Here is a 22,509-nt window from a genome sequence, read left to right on the forward strand (position 1 = left end):
TGGCAATGCCTGACAAAGCACATGAAACGGCTCCCTGATAAGAGAACATCACTAGTTACCACAGCCACAAAGTCAGAAGCCCTGCTAACTCGACCAATCAGATGAGTGATTGTATTACCTCACGCTGCATGTCCCCATTTACTGAACCTTCTTCCAGCCAGGACAATGAAAGCAATAGAGATGAAACAAGATAGACACAAAGCAAACGTTTTACTTCATAATTATCAGCTAGAATTATGTGAATCGTAATCTAGCTAGTTAGTTAAACAGGCAAAAATGACCTAAAACTAATGTTATGCAACATCATTAAGTTTGCCGATGACTCAACAGTGGTAGGCCTGATCATCGACAAAAACGAGACAGCCTATAGGGAGGAGGTAGGGTTGCCAACTGTCGCGTATTAACAGGGATGTCCCTTATATTGGGCTAAATTGTCCCGTATATTCATCCAATCACAGTATAGCGTAAACGCGCCAATTCCTGAAAAGTAATTTATGTTGTTGTTCTGTCTGTTTGGCATATCAAGGAAATATGTATAAACCTGCAAAAAAGAATAGACTGTGCAGCTACAACAAACAATAGGAAGCAAAAAAAGATGTGGGTTAAGCCCGTCAGTGGTGACTCGACGAAAGCTTTCTGTACTTTGCAACCCAGACTATTTGCAACACCCCCTCACCCCCTCTTTACACCACTGCTACTCTCTGTTGTCATCTATGCATAGTCACTTTAATAATTCTACCTACATGCACCCTCTGTAGTGCCTTGTGGTCGGAGGCCGATCAGTTGCCATACCAGGCAGTGATGCAACCCGTCAGTATGCTCTCGATGGTGCAGCTGTAGAAACTTTTGAGGATCTGAGGACCCTGCCAAATCTTTTCAGTCTCCTGAGTGGGAATAGGTTTTGTCGTGCCCTCTTCACGACTGTCTTGGTGTGCTTGGACCATGTTAGTTTGTTGGTGATTTGGACACCAAGGAACTTGAAGCTCTCAACCTGCTCCACCTCAGCCCTGTCAATGAGAATGGGGGAGTGCTCTGTCCTCTTTTTCCTGTTGTCCACAATCATCTCCTTTGCCTTGAACATGTTGAGAGGGAGGTTGTTGTCCTGGCACCACACGGCCAGGTCTCTGACTTCCTCCCTATAGGCTGTCTAGTCGTTGTCAGTGATCAGGCCTACCACTGTTGTGTAATCGGCAAATTTAATGATGGTGTTGGTGGTGTTGCCTGGCTGTGCAGTCACGAGTGAACAGGGAGTACAGGAGGGGACTGAGCACGCACCCCTGAGGGGCCCTTGTGTTGAGGATCAGCGTTACCTACCCTTACCACCTGGGGGTGGACCATCAGGAAGTCCAGGATTCAGTTGCAGAGGGAGGTGTTTAGTCCCAAGGTCCTTAGCCTATTGATGAGCTTTTGAGGGCACTATGGTGTTGAACGCTGAGCTGTAGTCAATGAATAGCATTCTCACATAGGTGTTTCTTTTGTCCAGGTGGGAAAGGGCAGTGTGGAGTGCAGTAGAGATTGAATCATCTGTGGATCTGTTGGGGCGGTATGCAAATTGGAGTGGGTCTAGGGTTTCTGGGATGATGGTGTTGATGTGAGCCATGACCAGACTTTCAAAGCACTTCATGGCTACAGACATGAGTGTTACGGGTCGGTAGTCATTTAGGCAGGTTACCTTAGTGTTTTTGGGCACAGTGACTATGGTGGTCTGCTTGAAACACATTGGTATTGCAGACTCAGACAGGGAGAGGTTGAAAATGTCAGTGAAGACACTTGCCAGTTGGTCAGCGAATGCTCGCAGTACACGTCCTGGTAATCTGTCTGGCCCTGCGGCCTTGTGAATGTTGAACTGTTTAAAGGTCTTACTCACATCGGCTTTGGAGAGTGTGATCACACAGTCTTCCGGTACAGCTGGTGCTTTCATGCATGTTTCAGTGTTATTTGCCTCGAAGTGAGCATAAAAGTAGTTTAGCTCATCTGGTAGTGTCGTGTTACTGGGTAGCTCTTGGCTGTGCTTCCCTTTGTAGTCTGTAATTGTTTGCAAGCCCCGCCACATCCGACGAGTGTCAGAGCCGGTGTAGTATGATTCAATCTTAGTCCTGTATTGACGCTTTGCCTGTTTGATGGTTCGTCGGAGGTCATAGCAGGATTTCTTATAAGCTTCCAGGTTAGAGTCCTGCTCCTTGAAAGTGGCAGCTCTAGCCTTTAGCAATTGCTGCTTGTTATCTATGGCTTCTGGTTGGGGTATGAACATACAGTCACTGTGAATTTGTTGATGCACTTATTGATGAAACCAATGTCTGATGTGATGTACTCCTCAATTGCATTGGAGGAATCCCAGAACATATTCCAGTATAGTGCTAGCAAAACAGTCCTGTAGCTTAGCATTTTCTTCCTCTGACCACTTTTTTCTTGATCTAGTCACTGGTGCTTCCTGCTTTCATTTTTGTTTGTAAGCAGGAATCAGGAGGATAGAAGTATGGTCAGATTTGCCAAATGCAGGGCGAGGGAGAGCTTTGTATGTGTCTCTGTGTGTGGAGTATAGGTGGTCCAGAGTCCTTTTTCCTCTGGTTGCACAGGTAACATGCCGATAGAAATTTGGTTAAACAGATTTAAGTTTGCCTGCATTAAAGTCCCTGGCTACCAGGAGCGCCGCCTCTGGGTGAACGTTTTCTTGTTTGCTTATGCCGGAATACAGCTCATTCAATGCTGTCTTAGTGCCAGCCTCTGACTGTGGTAGTATGTAAACAGCTACAAAGAATACAGATGAAAACTCTCTCGGCAGGTAGTGTGGTCTACAGCTTATCATGAGATACTCTACCTCAGACGAGCAATAGCTCGAGACTTCCTTAGATATCGTGCACCAGCTGTTTGTTACAAAAATACATAGACCGCCGCCCCTTGTCTTATCAGACGCCGCTGTTCTATCCTGCCAGTACAGCGTATAGCCAGCCAGCTGTATGTTGATATTATCATTGTTCAGCCACGACTTTGTGAAGCGTAAGATGTTACAGTTTGTAATGTACCGTTGGTAGTTTAATCTTCCATGTAGGTCGTTGATTTCATTCTCCAAAGATTGCACATTTGCTAGCAGAATGGAAGGAAGTGGGGGTTTATTCGATCTCATACGAATTCTCATAAGGCAGCCTGTTACTTTTATTTATTTTTATTTATATATATATTTTAAACTGCATTGTTGGTTAAGGGCTTGTAAGTAAGCATTTCACTGTAAGGTCTACACCTGTTGTTTTTGGCGCATGTGACAAATAAAATTTGATTTGAAGGTAGATGTCAATTCTTTGTGGCTAGCTAGCTATCCCTATTGCCTTACTATGGACTTACCCATTCACTAAAACCTTCCGTCTAGCCAGGACAATGGCAATGGAGATGAAACAAGATATACACCAAGCAAATGTTTTACTTCTTAACTGTCAGCTAGCTATATGTGAATCCTAATAATGTAGCTAACCAGATAGTATAACAAGCAAAAATGACCTAAAACCAATGTTATCCAAGGTAGATGTCAATTCTTTGTAGCTAACAGTAGGCAGATAACCAGTTCTCTATTGATTTACTATGGGCTTATGATTTACGCACACTACAGTCGGTATTTTAGGCAGGTAACCATGCCAAAATTAACACAGCGTGTGTTTATCAAGGTATCAAGATAAAATATCGTAGCAGACAATATATGAGATGTGAATTGACAACATTTCATTCCGAAGTCTTAGTTTAACAGACAAGGCTTAAGCCTTGTCCCAGAATAAAAGGCCTGTTTGAACTGTTATAATACAAACTGACTTGCACAGTCTTATCTTAAAATAGTCGTAGATTTAGCCTGTTCTGGATTAAACAAAGCCGAAAGAGGATTAGAGCTACTCTAGGACTAAATTGAAGCTTAAATTAATCCATAAAAGAGTCAGGTTTAACTTCTGACTACTTCTGTTTGTGAGGGAGCATGGACTATTTGGAATATCTAAATGAAGACCAACATGTACTACAGAGGCCAACCAGACGAGTACTTGTGGATAGGAGTAATCCATTAAATTACTTTGATGAAATAGCTGTTCGAGACCGCTTTCGTATGTACAAAGAAAATGCATTGGAGAGAATATCTTTGCTTGAGCCTAGACTTTCCTCTCCGTCTCAAAGAGGAAGGCCTCTACCCGATTCTCTCCAAGTTCTGATCACTTAGAGGTTTTTGGCATCTGGAATCTTTCACCGTGGAACTGGTGATTTGTGTGGTGCCAGTGAAGCAACTGTATGTAGAATAGTTCATAAAGTCTGCAGGGTCATTTGTGTACTAAGGAGTCTTTACATCAAGTTTCCTGATTCTGCTTGCCAAGCCAACTATAAAGTGCAATTCTATGAATATGGGCACTTCCCAGGAGTGATTGGCTGTATAGATGGATGTCATGTTCCCATCAAGTGTCCAGCAACTTCTGATGCTGAGGAGTACAGGAACCGTAAGAACTGGTTTTCCATCAATATATGCACTCCTAATTTAGAGTTTTCAAACATAGTTGCCTGTTGGTAAGGTGCAACTCACGATTCAAGGATTTTTCTCAACTCTTCATTGTGTGCTCAGTTTCAGAGATGACAACATAGTGGACTACTACTTGGTGACCGTGGATATGGTCAGAGTAACTTTTTATTCACTCCATACATAAATCCCACAACAGCTGAGCAGCAAAGATACAACCGAGCTCCGGACGAAAGGGATTGGTTGAGCATATGTTTGGAGTATGGAAAAATTGATTCCAGTATTTCCGCAATACACTTGGTTTCAAGCTAAGAAGATGCTGCAAGGTGATCATTGCTATAGCTGTGCTGCACAACTACATGAAGCAGCATTGCTTCCTCCAATGGAAGATCAGGATCAAGCAGATGTGCCCATGGCTGAGGCAGGCAATGACCAACGAGGACTTGCACACAGGGTTGCTTTCACATTGCAGCACTTCAACTAGATCAGGACTAGATCTGACCAGGGTTTGGGTCACAACTAATGCATTATACAGGGAAAAGTTATACGGAATACGGTGCCCTATGGGATGCATTCTGATTGTTGTATTTATTATGAATCCCCATTAGCTGCTGCCAACAATTAAAAACATTACATTTCATATTTCTGTATTTTGAAACTTACATATCTTGATTGCTGACAAGCAAAACATTTTGGGATTATATCAATAATGGACTCATATAACATACCAAAATATAGTTTTTGGGTGGAATTTTCCTTTAAGTGTGTGCCCTCAGGCCATACTCTACTACCATTTATCTACAACACAAAATCCATGTGTATGTTATCGTGTGTGTGTGTGTGTTTGTCTCTTTACAGTCCCTGCTGTTCCATAAGGTGTCTTCTTATCATTTTTAATCAGATTTTGCTGCTTGCATGAGTTACTGATGTGGAATAGAGTCATGGCTCTATGTGGCCATGAGCCCCACCCTGCCTATTGTAAACCATTTCTCCATCCCATTCCCCCAGCTAAGCAAACGAATGGGAGAGGCTATAAGAGTGACTACAAGTTATGTAGTAAATTACTTTTCCTGTCAATGACTTTATTTGATAAATGCCCTTTATTTTGTATGTGTGTCCCTTTTGAAGATTTAATAAAACCTTCATTTAGCCAAGAAATCCATATTTTCATTGATTAAATATTCAACAGACTGAACAGTCATGTATCAATGAGATGAATTAGTTGCATTGCAGTTGTGTGTGGTGTTGATGCCATTTGACCTCATCTAGTGTTGGTACGGAATAACTGATAACTGACAAAGTACCTCAGCCTCAGGAAATCATTGGGGAAAGAAGTCACACTACCAGTTTGCACTAATCTCTGTTGTAATACAGTATAAAAGCATACATTCAATATAACAATGTCTTCATTGTATTTTAATTTAAAATGAAAGCATCGTCTTCTGTTATTCACCGTTTCAACAATGAAAGGCGCAATACCAGTATTAACGGCCAGCATAGTCAGATAATATCCATAATGACAATAGAGAAAGTATTCACACTTCAAGACCCTATGCACAGACGACTTTTCATAAAGTCATATGGTAAGTAAAGAAAGACACATTTCTGGGTGTGTGGGGAGTGGGTCAGTGACTTGAGGGGGAGAAATAATCAGTGGAGGCAGCAACACACTGGTAGAGGGGGGGCAAGGTGGGATTGGGCCAGGCACGTCCAGGCGTCAGGCCAGGGTTTTCTCAGTCGCGCTCCAAGAGCCTCAGGAAGGGGAGACAGAGAAAAGACGAGGGTTAGTGAGAGCATGGCTAAAGACCATAGTACACCACATACACTGGGGTAGAGAATAATTAATAGTGTTGCTGTGGACACTGGATAATCTGACTAACACACACACACCTTTTTGACCTCGCTGTGATACTGTAGGCCTACTTATATTCATTTTCTGAGTCAATTCAGGTAGGATTTAATTGCCCTGCATTTGTGTTAACCATGGCAGCCACCATTGTAAATAAAGAGATGTGCAGAAAGATAATCAGCCTCTGTCTTTGGATCCTTTCCCTTTAATGTATTTTTTACGTTAGCCAGGCCCATCTTTTGAAAGAACAGCCATTTATTTCAATCTCTAGTTGAGTAAGGAGTCTATTGCTTCAGTCCTTGTATAGTTTTCACTTCTTGTTACCTGGTAAATAACCAACAATCTTACACAGGGACACTCGAAGTCAATCTTAAATGAATCATTGTTTATTGTCAGCATGCTGGAGAGGTTCCAACCAACTCAATGCACCATAATGTCATCAGGAGCTCTCCCTGGGCAGACCCAGCAGTTGTATTATATACGGCTATACACAGACCAGTGATATTTGCATGATTTGGCATGATTTATTTTTATATTTTTTTGAATTTCTTACCCCCTTTTTCATGGTATCCAATTGTTAGTAGCTACTATCTTGTCTCATCACTACAACTCCCGTACGGGCTCGGGAAAGACGAAGGTTGAAAGTCATCCGATATACAACCCAACCAAGCCGCACTGCTTCTTAACACAGCCGCACAAATGTGCCGCACCCGGAAGCCAGCCGCACCAATGTGTCGGAGGAAACACCGTGCACCTGGCAACCTTGGTTAGCGTGCACTGCGCCCGGCCCGCCACAGGAGTCGCTGGTGCGCGATGAGACAAGGATATCCCTACCGGCCAAACCCTCCCTAACCCGGACGACACTGTGCGTTGCCCCACGGACCTCCCGGTCGCAGCCGGGTACGAAAGAGCCTGGGCGCGAACCCAGAGTCTCTGGTGGCACAGCTGGCGCTGCAGTACAGCGCCCTTAACCACTGCGCCACCCGGGAGGCCCGATTTGGCATTATTAATCATTACCGTTTTGTTTCATTCATGTAACCGACCAATACTGTTTCATAACATGTGACAGACCAACACCTCACAAGGCTTCTCCTCTCTAAGCTAAGACCTTGAAACTGAGATATCTTTAGTTTGTTCTCAAAACACAGTCTGGGCGTACTGCCAAATTGCAGCTACTGATAATAAGGATAAGAAGCAGTGCGGCTTGGTTGGGTCAGCCACTTGTATGAACACAGCAATTGGTTTATAGAACAGCACATGAATAGAACACATAAATTAGTTATAAGAATAGCACAAACATTAAAATTTCCCTTACAACCACAAGGAGAATAAGGCAAGGAAACAGCCCATGTCAGCCAGGCCCATCTTTTTAAAGAAACAAATTATTTAAATCTCTAGTTGAGTAAAATAAGTAGTTTTGTTCCTGTCTCAAGATAATCCAGAAAATTGCAGTCGGCAAGAAAACACAAACCTTCGAAGAAGGGGCGGTAGCAAGTTCAAACCCCCGAGCTGACAGGGTACAAATCTGTTGTTCTGCCCCTGAACGGGCAGTTAACCCACTGTTCCTAGGCAGTCATTGAAAATAAGAATTTGTTCTTAACTGACTTGCCTAGTTAAATAAAGGTACAATTTTACATAGTTTTGTTGTGATCACAAGAAAATTCAAATATTTCAGGTAAAGTCAGGCAGACATCTGAATGTTCTATCACAAAGTGAGAACAATTAGTTTCTCTGGCTGATATTGCTTCTATTTAGAAGTAAGAGTAAATGAATAGATGACATTCACTGCTATAAATCTGTCTCCAATATAATCGCATAATTTACACAGACCAACCGTGGACCATGGTCTGTTTTGTTAATTAATGAGCTCAGTGTATTCCAAAGACTTGTGGTAACCAGATGATCGCAATAATTTAGGAAACATAGTAAACGACGCCACCTCCGGGATGTTCTATTGTGAATTGTCTGGGACTCGTTGTTGTTTCCGTTTTTGCTACTCAAATATATTTTACTTATGAAGTCAAAATACGAAATTAACTGCAATATACTGGTCTCAAATATATTAGCATAACTAGGACACACAGAACAATGGCTAACCCACTGTAAAATGAGAGGCTTTTTTCTTGTATTAAAAACGTGTCCCTATCCAATAAGCCTAGCTCTGCCCACTGGGGGCGCTGCTTCCGGAGCGCTCTCTGAAATAAGCGCTGGTATCGTCGTATTCCACTAGTTATCTCATCACACCGTCATTGATTTAAAGAAAATGTGCGTCATTTTTATGTGGTTGCATCATATTTCTTTGCATACTTTCCGTTGAAGCATGCATTGATGCATGCTTCAACATATGTACAAACGGAGTATACATTCGAGAAGTGCCCTCCATGCTCCGTTATGCATTATTTGATTTGGACTCATACTCCAACCCCCCTGGGCTCCAATTTGCGTGCTCGGAGCACGGTAGTTTGCATTTTGAGTAACATCCCACATCTGAGCAGCACAGTGTTGCTGATGAAGAAGCTTTCTGTCCACCTGGAAGAGGACAGAAGAGGACCTCTAACGTGTTCCAGAGGCAATGTGCAGGGTATCTTAACGATATCACAGACCTCAATTATCATTAGAGTGACCACATTTCAAATATCCAAATATGGGACAACAGGATGATTTTGCGGGACAGTGTAGTCTACATGAATCATTTTGACTAATTCATCATTATGTGATCTTCCAAGACATTGATTCAGCATTGCTCTAATTTACTAAACGAACACCACTGTGAGGAGTGCAGTAGCGACGCTCCTGTGCACTCTGGCAGCACTACACCCTTGCCACTCCGGCTGCTCTGAACGAGGTAATTTAAGCGCACCTAGCCTATTATTTTTCCTCACGCAAAATGTGGTGATGCAGAAACAAGAGCCCACATGTGTGGTTGGTTTATGAAACTATTTGAATATATGGGAGTGGCCAAAGAAACGTGCCAATTGTCATACTTAAGTAAAAGTAAAGATACCTTAATAATAATTAAATGACTCAAATAAAAGTAAAAGTCACCCAGTAAAATTCTATTTGAGTAAAAAAAAGTCTAAAAGTATCTGGTTTTAAATGTACTTCAATCCAGTGGTGGAAGAAGTACTCAATTGTCAGTAAAAGGAAAAGCTATACAGCAAATTCCTTAATTAGATGGCACGATATTCTTGTTATTTTATTTATGGAAGACAGGCACACTCATAAATAATTAACAAATGCAGTATTTGTGTTTCGTGAGTCTGCCAGATCAGAGGCAATGAGGATTAGAAAGCATTATATTGATAGGCGCCTGAATTGGTCCATATTGCTGTCCTGCCTGAGCATTCTAAATGTAACAAGTGCTTTTCGGTGTCAGGGAATTGTATGGGAGTAAAAAGTACATATTTTCTTTAGGAATGTAGTATAGCAAAAGTAAAAGTTACCCCAAAAAACAACTTAAGTAGCCTAATACTACTTTAAAGTAGTTTTACTTAAGTACTTTACACCACTGATAGGTAGGGAGAACGGGATTGGGTGCTAATGCACATAGAGAGCCTCAGTCACACATTTTATTAAATTATATCTTTCAGTATAATATGGCTATTTACTTAATTTAAGAGCTCTTAATCATAAGCAGGCTTTTTGTAAATTGTGAGGCCTAACGGTCCTCTTCAAATTTAGCTGGAATTTAGCCTGAAATTTCAGAAATATGATTGGTTGATGATAGGCATATGACATTGACCAACATCTCATCTTGCACTGCGCAGAATATCAGATCTCCACAATGATTGGAGAAGTGTTTAACGTAACTAGTAATCTTAGGCTAACACATCCTAATATTATATGTATAATATATATTTATATATATATATAAATATATATATATTATATATATATATTTATATATATAATATATATTTATATATGTATATAAATATGGGATAAATCAACTTTTCTTCCAAAATGTGTTGATAATAATAATAATAATTCCAAAATGTGTTATCAACATAATGTGTTGATAAACAAATTATTGTTTGGTTGCAGGACACGGGACAAAAATATAAATAGTCAAGTAAAGTACAGATACCCCAAACACTACTTAAGTAGTACTTACTACCCAGGGTCGTTACAGTATTTTTATTTAAGTACTTTACACCACTGCCAGGGAGACTTTTAAAACGGGATTGGGTGTAGTAGAAGAAATATGCTAAATAATGCGCATATAGAACCTCAAGTCACACATTTGATGAAATTACCTTATATATTTCAGTCTCATGTAGCTATTTACTTACAAAAAAGCGTGCTTCTGAGTAAGAGTTACAAAAGTAAGTGATGAGGCCTAACTGTCCTCTCAAAGTTTGGCTGGAATTTAGCCCGAAAGGATTTCAGAAATAGGATTGGTTGGTGATAGGCATATTGCATTGGCCTACATCTCATCTTGCGCTGCGCAGAATATCAGAACTCCACATTGATTGGAAAAGTTTTTAACATTTAAGTTTAGGCTACTACATCTTAATGATATAGAGAATATATTTCCATAAACGGAACGTGCCTGCAAATAGACAGGTTGGAATGTCTGACTGAAATACGGGACAAATCAATAGTTTTCAAAATTTGTGATGTTTGAATTTGTTGACAACATGCGGAACATGGTTGTTTGGTTGCGGGACAAAATGCAGTCTTTCCCCGTACACTCATGGACATGTGGTTGTATGAGTAGGCGAAACAACGAAAAAACGCCACCTGCTGGGGGGACACAGCTTTTCCGCCGAGTTGGGCCTCTCTCTCCTCCTCGCCACTTCGATACGGAAGTGACTTCTTCGTAGCCGGTTAGGATAATTTACGTAGCAGGTTAGGAGGCCAAGGTTGAGGCTAAGAAAGGGTTAGGGAAAATCACTTCCGGTCGTAGCTGTATGCAGTGGCGTGAAACGTGTCCCTTCTTCAAATACAACAACAAGCTAGTAAGTCACTTCGGTAGGTTGCTAGCCAACATCGACGAACCTTTGAAGCTCTATAGGTTATCGGTGTAACGTTACATTTATAGCCACTGTGTTTGTTTTAAACACATTTCTGTTGTATATCTAGTTACCCTCTTTAATTGCACATATACGTTGCTAGTAAGTTAGCTGGATAACATAGCACCAGGCCAGTCGCCCATGCTAACATCCCCGACCATGAGTTCACTAAACTACTCCTCCCCTGATAAAGAAGAGGGGGTCTGCTTGACGGAGAAAGACGGTATTTGGTTGAACATTGTCGTAAAAGATGAGAAACAAGAGGAGGATGTCACAGTACAAAAAGAAGAGGGTGAAGCTGTTACAGTGAAACAAGAGGAAGAAACGTTCAGAGTGAAAGAGGAGGATGTTACCGTGAAAGAAGAGGAGGAAGAGAAAGAGGATACAGTTTTTGGAGTGAAGACTGAGGGAGAGATAACTGTCACATCGGAAGAGACAGGAGATCGGATTAACACCAGTAAGTAGTGAAGGGGGTTCGATTGAGTGCACCGCGTGACATGAACGGGCAAAAGCGGCGAACCGAAATCTGCACAGCTCAGTCATGGTGTCAACAAAGCAGCCTGATGCATATTTCAGAAACATACAAACATTTTTTTTCTCCATAAAATATATGTTCGAGTTTTCGTTGGGAAGGCAGACGCGTTTAAAAAAAATAATTAAAAAAAAGCAATCACCTTTGCATGTGAAAACCGAATTCTACTCATTAGGATAATTTGGGGTTAAACTCCCCATCTTGTAATTCTCATAGCAACCACTTTGTCACCAATTTTCCAACACTTTCCCTGGATACTTCTGGTCTTGCGCAACAAAAACATCTGTCTCATCTCAACTTTTTAAGTCACTCCAACATAACGATTTGGAGGTACATTGATCTAATATTTGTCATTTAGAAAAAGTTCTATATTCAGGACCAGTCAAAAGTTTGTACACACCTTCTCATTTAAGGGTTTTGCTTAATTTGTACTACAAGAATAATAGTGAAGACATCCAAACTATGAAATAACACACATGGAATCATGTAGCAATCAAAAAGTGTTAAACAAATCTAAATATATTTGATATTTGAGATTCTTCAAAGTAGCCAGCCTTTCCCCTGATGACAGCTTTGCACACTCTTGGCATTCTCTCAACCAGCTTCATGATGTAGTCACCTGGAATGCATTTAAATTAACAGGTGTGCCTTTTTAAAAGTTAATTTGTGGAATTTCTTTCCTTCTTAATGCGTTTGAGCCAATCAGTTGTGTTGTGACAAGGTAGGTGTGGTCTTTTTACCCTATTTAGTAAAATACCAAGTCCATATTTTTTATTTTTTATTTTATTTATTTCACCTTTATTTAACCAGGTAGGCTAGTTGAGAACAAGTTCTCATTTGCAACTGCGACCTGGCCAAGATAAAGCATAGCAGTGTGAGCAGACAACACAGAGTTACACATGGAATAAACAATTAACAAGTCAATAACACAGTAGAAAACAAAGGGGGGAGTCTATATACATTGTGTGCAAAAGGCATGAGGAGGTAGGTGAAAAATTACAATTTTGCAGATTAACACTGGAGTGATAAATGATCAGATGGTCATGTACAGGTAGAGATATTGGTGTGCAAAAGAGCAGAAAAGTACATAAATAAACACAGTATGGGGATGAGGTAGGTGAAAATGGGTGGGCTATTTAAAAATAAAAAAAATAAAAATCAAATTTTATTTGTCACATACACATGGTTAGCAGATGTTAATGCGAGTGTAGCGAAATGCTTGTGCTTCTAGTTCCGACAATGCAGTAATAACGAGCAAGTAATCTAACTAACAATTCCAAAAAAAACTACTGTCATACACAGTGTAAGGGGATAAAGAATATGTACATAAGGATATATGAATGAGTGATGGTACAGAGCAGCATAGGCAAGATACAGTAGATGATATCGAGTACAGTATATACATATGAGATAAGTATGTAAACCAAGTGGCATAGTTAAAGTGGCTAGTGATACATGTATTACATAAGGATGCAGTCGATGATATAGAGTACAGTATCAACGTATGCATATGAGATGAACAATGTAGGGTAAGTAACATTATATAAGGTAGCATTGTTTAAAGTGGCTAGTGATATATTTACATCATTTCCCATCAATTCCCATGATTAAAGTGGCTGGAGTAGAGTCAGTGTCATTGACAGTGTGTTGGCAGTAGCCACTCAATGTTAGTGGTGGCTGTTTAACAGTCTGATGGCCTTGAGATAGAAGCTGTTTTTCAGTCTCTCGGTCCCAGCTTTGATGCACCTGTACTGACCTCGCCTTCTGGATGGCAGCGGGGTGAACAGGCAGTGGCTCGGGTGGTTGATGTCCTTGATGATCTTTATGGCCTTCCTGTAGCATCGGGTGGTGTAGGTGTCCTGGAGGGCAGGTAGTTTGCCCCCGGTGATGCGTTGTGCAGACCTCACTACCCTCTGGAGAGCCTTACGGTTGAGGGCGGTGCAGTTGCCATACCAGGCGGTGATACAGCCCGCCAGGATGCTCTCGATTGTGCATCTGTAGAAGTTTGTGAGTGCTTTTGGTGACAAGCCGAATTTCTTCAGCCTCCTGAGGTTGAAGAGGCGCTGCTGCGCCTTCCTCACGATGCTGTCTGTGTGAGTGGACCAATTCAGTTTGTCTGTGATGTGTATGCCGAGGAACTTAAAACTTGCTACCCTCTCCACTACTGTTCCATCGATGTGGATGGGGGGGTGTTCCCTCTGCTGTTTCCTGAAGTCCACAATCATCTCCTTAGTTTTGTTGACGTTGAGTGTGAGGTTATTTTCCTGACACCACACCACATTTACCAATAGACTATGTACAGCTGCAGCGATCGGTTAGCTGCTCAGATAGCTGATGTTTGAAGTTGGTGAGGGAGATAAAAGTCTCCAACTTCAGCGATTTTTGCAATTCGTTCCAGTCACAGGCAGCAGAGTACTGGAACGAAAGGCGGCCAAATGAGGTGTTGGCTTTAGGGATGATCAGTGAGATACACCTGCTGGAGCGCGTGCTACGGATGGGTGTTGCCATCGTGACCAGTGAACTGAGATAAGGCGGAGCTTTACCTAGCATGGACTTGTAGATGACCTGGAGCCAGTGGGTCTGGCGACGAATATGTAACGAGGGCCAGCCGACTAGAGCATACAAGTCGCAGTGGTGGGTGGTGTATAAGGTGCTTTAGTGACAAAACGGATGGCACTGTGATAGACTGCATCCAGTTTGCTGAGTAGAGTGTTGGAAGCCATTTTGTAGATGACATCGCCGAAGTCGAGGATCGGTAGGATAGTCAGTTTTACTAGGGTAAGCTTGGCGGCGTGAGTGAAGGAGGCTTTGTTGCGGAATAGAAAGCCGACTCTTGATTTGATTTTCGATTGGAGATGTTTGATATGAGTCTGGAAGGAGAGTTTGCAGTCTAGCCAGACACCTAGGTACTTATAGATGTCCACATATTCAAGGTCGGAACCATCCAGGGTGGTGATGCTAGTCGGGCATGCGGGTGCAGGCAGCGATCGGTTGAAAAGCATGCATTTGGTTTTACTAGCGTTTAAGAGCAGTTGGAGGCCACGGAAGGAGTGTTGTATGGCATTGAAGCTTGTTTGGAGGTTAGATAGCACAGTGTCCAATGACGGGCCGAAAGTATATAGAATGGTGTCGTCTGCGTAGAGGTGGATCAGGGAATCGCCCGCAGCAAGAGCAACATCATTGATATATACAGAGAAAAGAGTCGGCCCGAGAATTGAACCCTGTGGCACCCCCATAGAGACTGCCAGAGGACCGGACAGCATGCCCTCCGATTTGACACACTGAACTCTGTCTGCAAAGTAATTGGTGAACCAGGCAAGGCAGTCATCCGAAAAACCGAGGCTACTGAGTCTGCCGATAAGAATATGGTGATTGACAGAGTCGAAAGCCTTGGCAAGGTCAATGAAGACGGCTGCACAGTACTGTCTTTTATCGATGGCGGTTATGATATTGTTTAGTACCTTGAGTGTGGCTGAGGTGCACCCGTGACCGGCTCGGAAACCAGATTGCACAGCGGAGAAGGTACGGTGGGATTCGAGATGGTCAGTGACCTGTTTGTTGACTTGGCTTTCGAAGACCTTAGATAGGCAGGGCAGGATGGATATAGGTCTGTAACAGTTTGGGTCCAGGGTGTCTCCCCCTTTGAAGAGGGGGAAGACTGTGGCAGCTTTCCAATCCTTGGGGATCTCAGACGATATGAAAGAGAGGTTGAACAGGCTGGTAATAGGGGTTGCGACAATGGCGGCGGATAGTTTCAGAAATAGGGGGTCCAGATTGTCAAGCCCAGCTGATTTGTACGGGTCCAGGTTTTGCAGCTCTTTCAGAACATCTGCTATCTGGATTTGGGTAAAGGAGAACCTGGAGAGGCTTGGGCGAGGAGATGCCGGGGGGGCGGAGCTGTTGGCCGAGGTTGGAGTAGCCAGGCGGAAGGCATGGCCAGCCGTTGAGAAATGCTTATTGAAGTTTTAGATAATCATGGATTTATCGGTGGTGACCGTGTTACCTAGCCTCAGTGCAGTGGGCAGCTGGGAGGAGGTGCTCTTGTTCTCCATGGACTTCAGTGTCCCAGAACTTTTTGGAGTTGGAGCTACAGGATGCAAACTTCTGCCTGAAGAAGCTGGCCTTAGCTTTCCTGACTGACTGCGTGTATTGGTTCCGGACTTCCCTGAACAGTTGCATATCACGGGGACTATTCGATGCTATTGCAGTCCGCCACAGGATGTTTTTGTGGCAAGAACATCACAAATAAGCAAAGAGAAAGAAAAGCCCAACATTACTTTAGGACATGAAGGTCAGTCAATCTGGAAAATTTCAAGAACTTTGACAAGTTTCTTCAAGTGCAGTCGCAAAAACCAACAAACGCTATGATGAAACTGGCTCTCATGAGGACGGACACAGGAAAGTAAGACCCCGAGTTACCTTTGCTGCAGAGGATAAGTTAATTAGAGTTACCAGCCTCAGAAATTGCAGCCCAAATAAATGCTTCACATAGTTAAAGTAACACACATCTCAATGTTAACTGTTCAGAGGAGACTGCGAGTATCAAATCAAGGTTTATTTGTCACGTGCGCCGAATACAACAGTGAAATGCTTACTTACAGGCTCTAACCAACAGTGCAATAAAATAAAAAAGGTATTAGGTGAACAAAAGGTAAGTATAGAAATAAAAACAACAGTGAAAAATAACAGTAGCGAGGCTGTATATAGGCACCGGTTAGTTGGGCTGATTGTGGTAGTATGTACATGTAGATACGGATAAAGTGACTATGCATATATGATAAACAGAGAGAAGTAGCAGCAGCGTAAAAGAGGGTTTGGGGGGGGAGGGACACACACAATGCAAATAGTCCGGGTAGCCATTTGAATACCTGTTCAGGAGTCTTATGGCTTGGGGGTAAAAACTGTTGAGAAGCCTTTGTCCTAGACTTGGCACTCCGGTACTGCTTGCCATGCGGTAGTAGAGAGAACAGTCTATGACGGGTGGCTGCGTTCTTTGACAATTGTTAGGGCCTTCCTCTGACGCTGTCTGGCATAGAGGTCCTGGATGGCAGGCAGCTTAGCCCCAGTGATGTACTGGGCGGTACTATCCTCTGTAGTGCTTTGCGGTCGGAGGCCGAGCAGTTGCCATACCAGGCAGTGATGTAACCAGCCAGGGTGCTCTTGAAGTTGCAGCTGTAGAACCTTTTGAGGATCTGAGGACCAATGCCAAATCTTTTTAGTCTCCTGAGGGCGAATAGGTTTTGTCGTGCCCTCTTCAGGACTGTCTTGGTGTGTTTGGATCATTCTAGTTTGTTGGTGATGTGGACACCAAGGAATTTGAAGCTCTCAACCTGCTCCACTACAGCACTCTTGATGAGAATGGGCGTGTGCTCAGTCCTCCTTTTCCTGTAGTCCACAATCATCTCCTTTGTCTTGGTTACGTTGAGGGATAGGTTGTTATTCTGGCAACACCTGGCCAGGTCTCTGACCTCCTCCCTATAGGCTGTCTCGTTGTTAACGGTGATCAGGCCTACCACTGTTGTGTAATCGGCAAACTTAATGATGGTGTTGGATTCATGCCTGGCCATGCAGTCGTGGGTGAACAAGTACAGACACTGAGCATGCACCCCTGAGGGGCTCCAGTGTTGAGGATCAGTGTGGCAGATATGTTGCTACCTCACCGTCAGGAAGTCCAGGATCCAGTTGCAGAGAGAGGTGTTTAGTCCCAGAAGCCTTAGGTTAGTGATGCTCTTTGAGGGTACTATGGTGTTGAACTCTGATCTGTAGTCGATGAATAGCATTCTCACATAGGTGTTCCTTTTGTCCAGGTGTGAAAGGGCAGCGTGGAGTACAGTTGAGATTGAATCATCTGTGGATCTGTTGGGGCGGTATGCAAATTGGAGTGGGTCTAGGGTTTCTGGGATGATGGAGTTGATGTGAGCCATGACCAGACTTTCAAAGCACTTCATGGCTACGGACGTGAGTGCTACGGTTCTGTAATAATTTAGGCAGGTTGCCTTCGTGTTCTTGGGCACAGGGACTATGGTGGTCTGCTTTAAACATGTTGCTATTACAGACTCAATCAGGGACATGTTGAAAATGTCAGTGAAGACACCTGCCAGTTGGTCAGCACATGCCCGGAGCACACATCCTGGTAATCCATCTGGCCCCACAGCCTTGTGTATGTTGACCTGTTTAAAGGTCTGACTCACATCGGCTACGGAGAGTGTGATCATAGTCGTCCGGAACAGCTGATGCTCTCATGCATGCCTCAGTGTTGCTTGCCTCAAAGCGAGCGTAGAAGTGATTTAACTCATTTGGGAAGCTCGTGTCACTGGGCAGCTCTTGGCTGTGCTTCCCTTTGTAGTCTGTAATAGTTTGCAAGCCCTGCCACATAAGACAAGCATCAGAGCCGGTGTAGTACGATTCAATCTTAGCCCTGTATTGATGTTTTGCCTGTTTGATGGTTCGTCGGAGGGCATAGTGGGATTTCTTAAGCTTCCGGGTTGGAATCCCACACCTTGAAAGTGGCAGCTCTATCCTTTAGTTCAGTGTGAATGTTACCTGTAATCCATGGCTTCTGGTTGGGGTTATGTACGTGCAGTCACTGTGGGGACGACATCCTCGATGCACTTATTGATAAAGCCAGTGACTGATGTGGTGTACTCCTCAATGCCATCAGAAGAATCCCAGAACATGTTCCAGTCTGTGATAGCAAAACAGTCCTGTAGTTTAGCATCTGCTTCATCTGACCACTTTTTTTATAGACCGAGTCACTGGTGCTTCCTGCTTTTATTTTTGCTTGTAAGCAGGAATCGGGAGGATAGAATTGTGGTCGGATTTACCAAATGGAGGGCGAGGTAGAGCTTTGTACGCGTCTCTGTCTGTGGAGTGCAGGTGATCTATAATTATTTTCCCTCTGGTTGCACATGTGACATGTTGATAGAAATGAGGTAGAACTGATTTTAGTTTCCCTGCATTAAAATCTCCGGCCACTAGGAGCGCCGCCTCTGGGTGAGCAGTATCCTGTTTGCTTATTTCCTTATACAGCTAACTGAGAGCGGTCTTAGTGCCAGCCTCCCTCTGTGGTGGTAAATAAACAGCCACGAAAAGTATAGATGAAAACTCTCTAGGCAAATAGTGTGGTCTGCATTTTATCAGAAGATACTCTACTTTAGGTGAGCAAAATCTAGAGACTTCCTTAGATTTCATGCACCTGCTGTTGTTTACAAATATGCACAGACCGACCCCCCTCATCTTACCAGAGTGTGCTGTTCTGTCTTGCCGGTGCAGCATATATCCTGCTAGCTGAATATCCATGTCATCATTCAGCCACAAATCCGTGAAACATAAGATATTACAGTTTTTGATGTCCCGTTGGTAGGATATTCGTGATCCTATCTCGTTTCATTTATTGTCCAATGTTTGCATGTTGGCGAGTAATAATGGCAGCTTTCCCACTCGCCTTCTGCGGATCCTTATGAGGCACCCCGCTCTGTGTCCTCTATACCTGCGTCTCTTCCTCTTGCAAACAACTGGGATGTTGGCCTTGTCGGGTGTTCAGAGAATGTCCTGCTTGTTGAAGAAAAAAATCTTTGTCTAATCCGAGGTGAGTGTTCGCTGTCCTCATATCCACGTGGAAAAAAACACATAATAGCACAATTGGTTGGGCGCCCGTAAAACTGCTGCCATTTCTTCCGGGCCATTTTTTCAAATGGCCTTCATGGTCAAATTGCTGCAAAGAAATCACTACTAAAGGACACCCATAATAAGAAGATACTTACTTGGGCCAAGAAACACGAGCAATGGACATTATACCGGTGGAAATGTGTCCTTTAGTCGGAGTCCAAATTTGTCTTGGTGAGACAAAGAGTAGGTGAATGGATGATCTCTGCATGTGTGGTTACCACTGTGAAGCATGGAGGAGGAGGTGTGATGGTGTGTTTTTTTTGCTGGTGACACCGGTGATTTATTTAGATTTCAAAGCACACTTAACCAGCATGGCTATTACAGCATTCTGCCGGGATACGCCATCCCACCTGGTTGGCACCTTTGAATGGGACGGTGTGTATATATAATCTAATGAAGTTGGCTCTATAAAATTAATAGATGCCATTCGGGGAGCCTAAAGATAAATAATCCACTTGGTTAGAGACATTAAAAAAAAATAAGTTTATTAAGTATTACATGAATGGGGGAAAAAAAGATATTGTGTCAAATCGCCAATTGGCAAGCCATCCCTTATGGGATTAACTGACACATAAACAAGCATTACAATAATTCACCAGGGTAGTTAAGTGATGATGATTCTTCCCGTTTTCTCTGCATTGCGCATCGCATAAAGAGTGGGGAGGAAAAAATATCAATACATAGTAGTAAATAAGCTTATCCAAACAATAATTATATCCCTAGAGCAGTAAAATAATATACCGTTGAAGTCAGAAGTTTACATACACTTAGGTTGAGGTCATTAAAACTCGTTTTTCAACCACTCCACAAATTTCTTGTTAACTTCTTTCGGATCAGGTCCCACCTCGACAACATCCGGTGAAATTGCAGAGTGCCAAATTCAAATTAAATGACTATAAATATTTAACTTTCATAAAATCACAAGTGCAATACGTCAAAATAAAGCTTAACTTGTTGTTAATCCAGCCGCTGTGTCAGATTTCAAAAAGGCTTTACGGCAAAAGCAAACCATGCGATTATCTGAGGACAGCGCCCAGCAGACACAACTTTACATACAGTTACCAGCCAAGTAGACTAGTCACGAAAGTCAGAAATAGCAATAAAATGAATCACTTACCTTTTATGATCTTCATATGGTTGCACTCACAAGACTCCCAGTTACACAATACATTTTGTTCGGTAAAGTCCCTCTTTATATAAAAAAAAAACGAAATTTTGTTTTGCGCATTTTGTTCAGTAATCCAATGGCTCAAATGCGGTCACAAGAGGCAGATGGAAATTCCAAATAGTATCCGTAAAGTTCGTAGAAACATGTCAAACGATGTTTATAATCATTCCTCAGGTTGTTTTTAGCCTAAATAATCGATAATATTTCAACCGGACAATAGCGTCGTCAATATAAAAGAAAAACAAGAAAGGCGTGCTCTCGGGATTGCGCACTAAACAGGTTGGATATTTTCCACTGACCTCTCAAAATATAAACACTCTAAATAGGTCAGGAGCCAGACAGGTAGCATAAGAAGGAACAAACAGGTTTTTTTTAGGCTATATTAGTTCAATTATTTCAGGGCTATAGCTTACAAATAAATAAATTGAGAAGCATTTGCGAGTACGAAACACTAGGCTAGCAGGGACATAAAGCGCTCAGCATTTAAACAACATTTCGTTGTATTAAATAGTCTATAAATAGTCTATAGTCTATTGCACATGTAGGCTGTGACTTACTTAATTAAATACAATTTAAATTAAAAATGCCTTATTAGGCACCATCTACAGTGCCTTTTTTAATTATTATTTTTTTGGGTAGAGTCTGTGGCTTGAAGCTCATGCAATGGTGCCTGGCAAGCAGGCCAGCAGTGGAGAATACCCTCTGAGAGCTTGCAGAGCCACTAGGGATGCTTAACACCCTTCGGGCCACTTTTTCCAGGCTGGGCAGGGATGTTTAGTTGTTTTTTATTCATTTTTCTATTGGTAGGCCAAAAGGATTAGTCAAAACAGAAAGCTCATTGAAAGAGGTAATATATGCCAGAAACAATGATAGCCTATTGTATCGATGAGTTGTTCCCAACATTTTTTGATTTTTTTGGTTACTGTACCACCAACTGAATTTTGCTCTGTCCTGATTACCCTGAAGTACCTCCTCATGTGCATTTTACCAGTAGGCCTATGGTCTCATGAATATTCACAAGTACCCTGTGTGGATAGGCCAAGTACCCCTAGGGGCCTAGTACTCCTCGTTGGGAACCACTGGTATAGATAATAGAACGAAAATTAACAAAACTTTTGAGAGGTCAGATTTTCTGTTTATAAATACTTTGCTACAATGACACACTTGCTAGCGACCCACCTCGTTCCTTTCTGTTAGAATGTGCACGTAGTAAGTACACCATCATGCTTTCGGGGTACCTGTCTTTTCAGATTCCACAATAATTCTGTAATTGTGGACACTACATCACCACACTCCCTCTATTGCTCTTACAGTACTCCTCCTCATTTGTAAGTCACCTTGATTTTTCTCCTGTGTGTTTTATCAGTTTATTTATGAAAATATTTAGCATACTAGATGACAATAGCTAAAGCAAGGGGCTATAGCAGCACACAAGTAGACTACAAATGCTGGGCCGGGCATGCCCTGAGTCGCTACTGTGCTAGAAGGCTGACACTCCTGCCTTTGGGAAACTCGCTCCATGCTCCAGTCAAATTGGGCGTGCTCCACTCCTCTCTTCAGCTTCGCTCACATAAGTTGCTATCAGCAGACAGCGTTCCGACTGAGTGTAGCCAGCCAGCCAACTTTCCTCTGGTAAAATTCAAGATTAACTTTAAGCAAAACATTAGGAAATGTAGCTGGCTACTTTCTTTCTATGATAAGCATTACAAATATACTACATGACCAAAAGTATGTGGACACCTGCTCGTCAAACATCCCATTCCAATATCATGGACATTTGGTCATGTATTTGTATCA

General features: G+C 42.5%; 1 protein-coding gene across 1 annotated transcript in view; it reads left to right on the plus strand.

Annotated features, from left to right (window-relative positions):
- The first annotated feature begins 11,062 nt into the window (after nucleotides 1–11,062).
- Nucleotides 11,063–22,509, plus strand: part of LOC112261008 (zinc finger protein 436) — a 41,000-nt gene continuing 29,553 nt past the window's right edge. Inside the window, exon 1 of the mRNA XM_042329569.1 lies at nucleotides 11,063–11,801. Within this exon, the coding sequence (XP_042185503.1) occupies nucleotides 11,486–11,801 (316 nt within the window). The 5' untranslated portion in view covers nucleotides 11,063–11,485. The remainder of the gene's footprint in view (nucleotides 11,802–22,509) is intronic.

The sequence above is a fragment of the Oncorhynchus tshawytscha genome, linkage group LG10, assembly GCF_018296145.1.
Source record: "Oncorhynchus tshawytscha isolate Ot180627B linkage group LG10, Otsh_v2.0, whole genome shotgun sequence".
Lineage (NCBI taxonomy): Eukaryota > Metazoa > Chordata > Actinopteri > Salmoniformes > Salmonidae > Oncorhynchus > Oncorhynchus tshawytscha.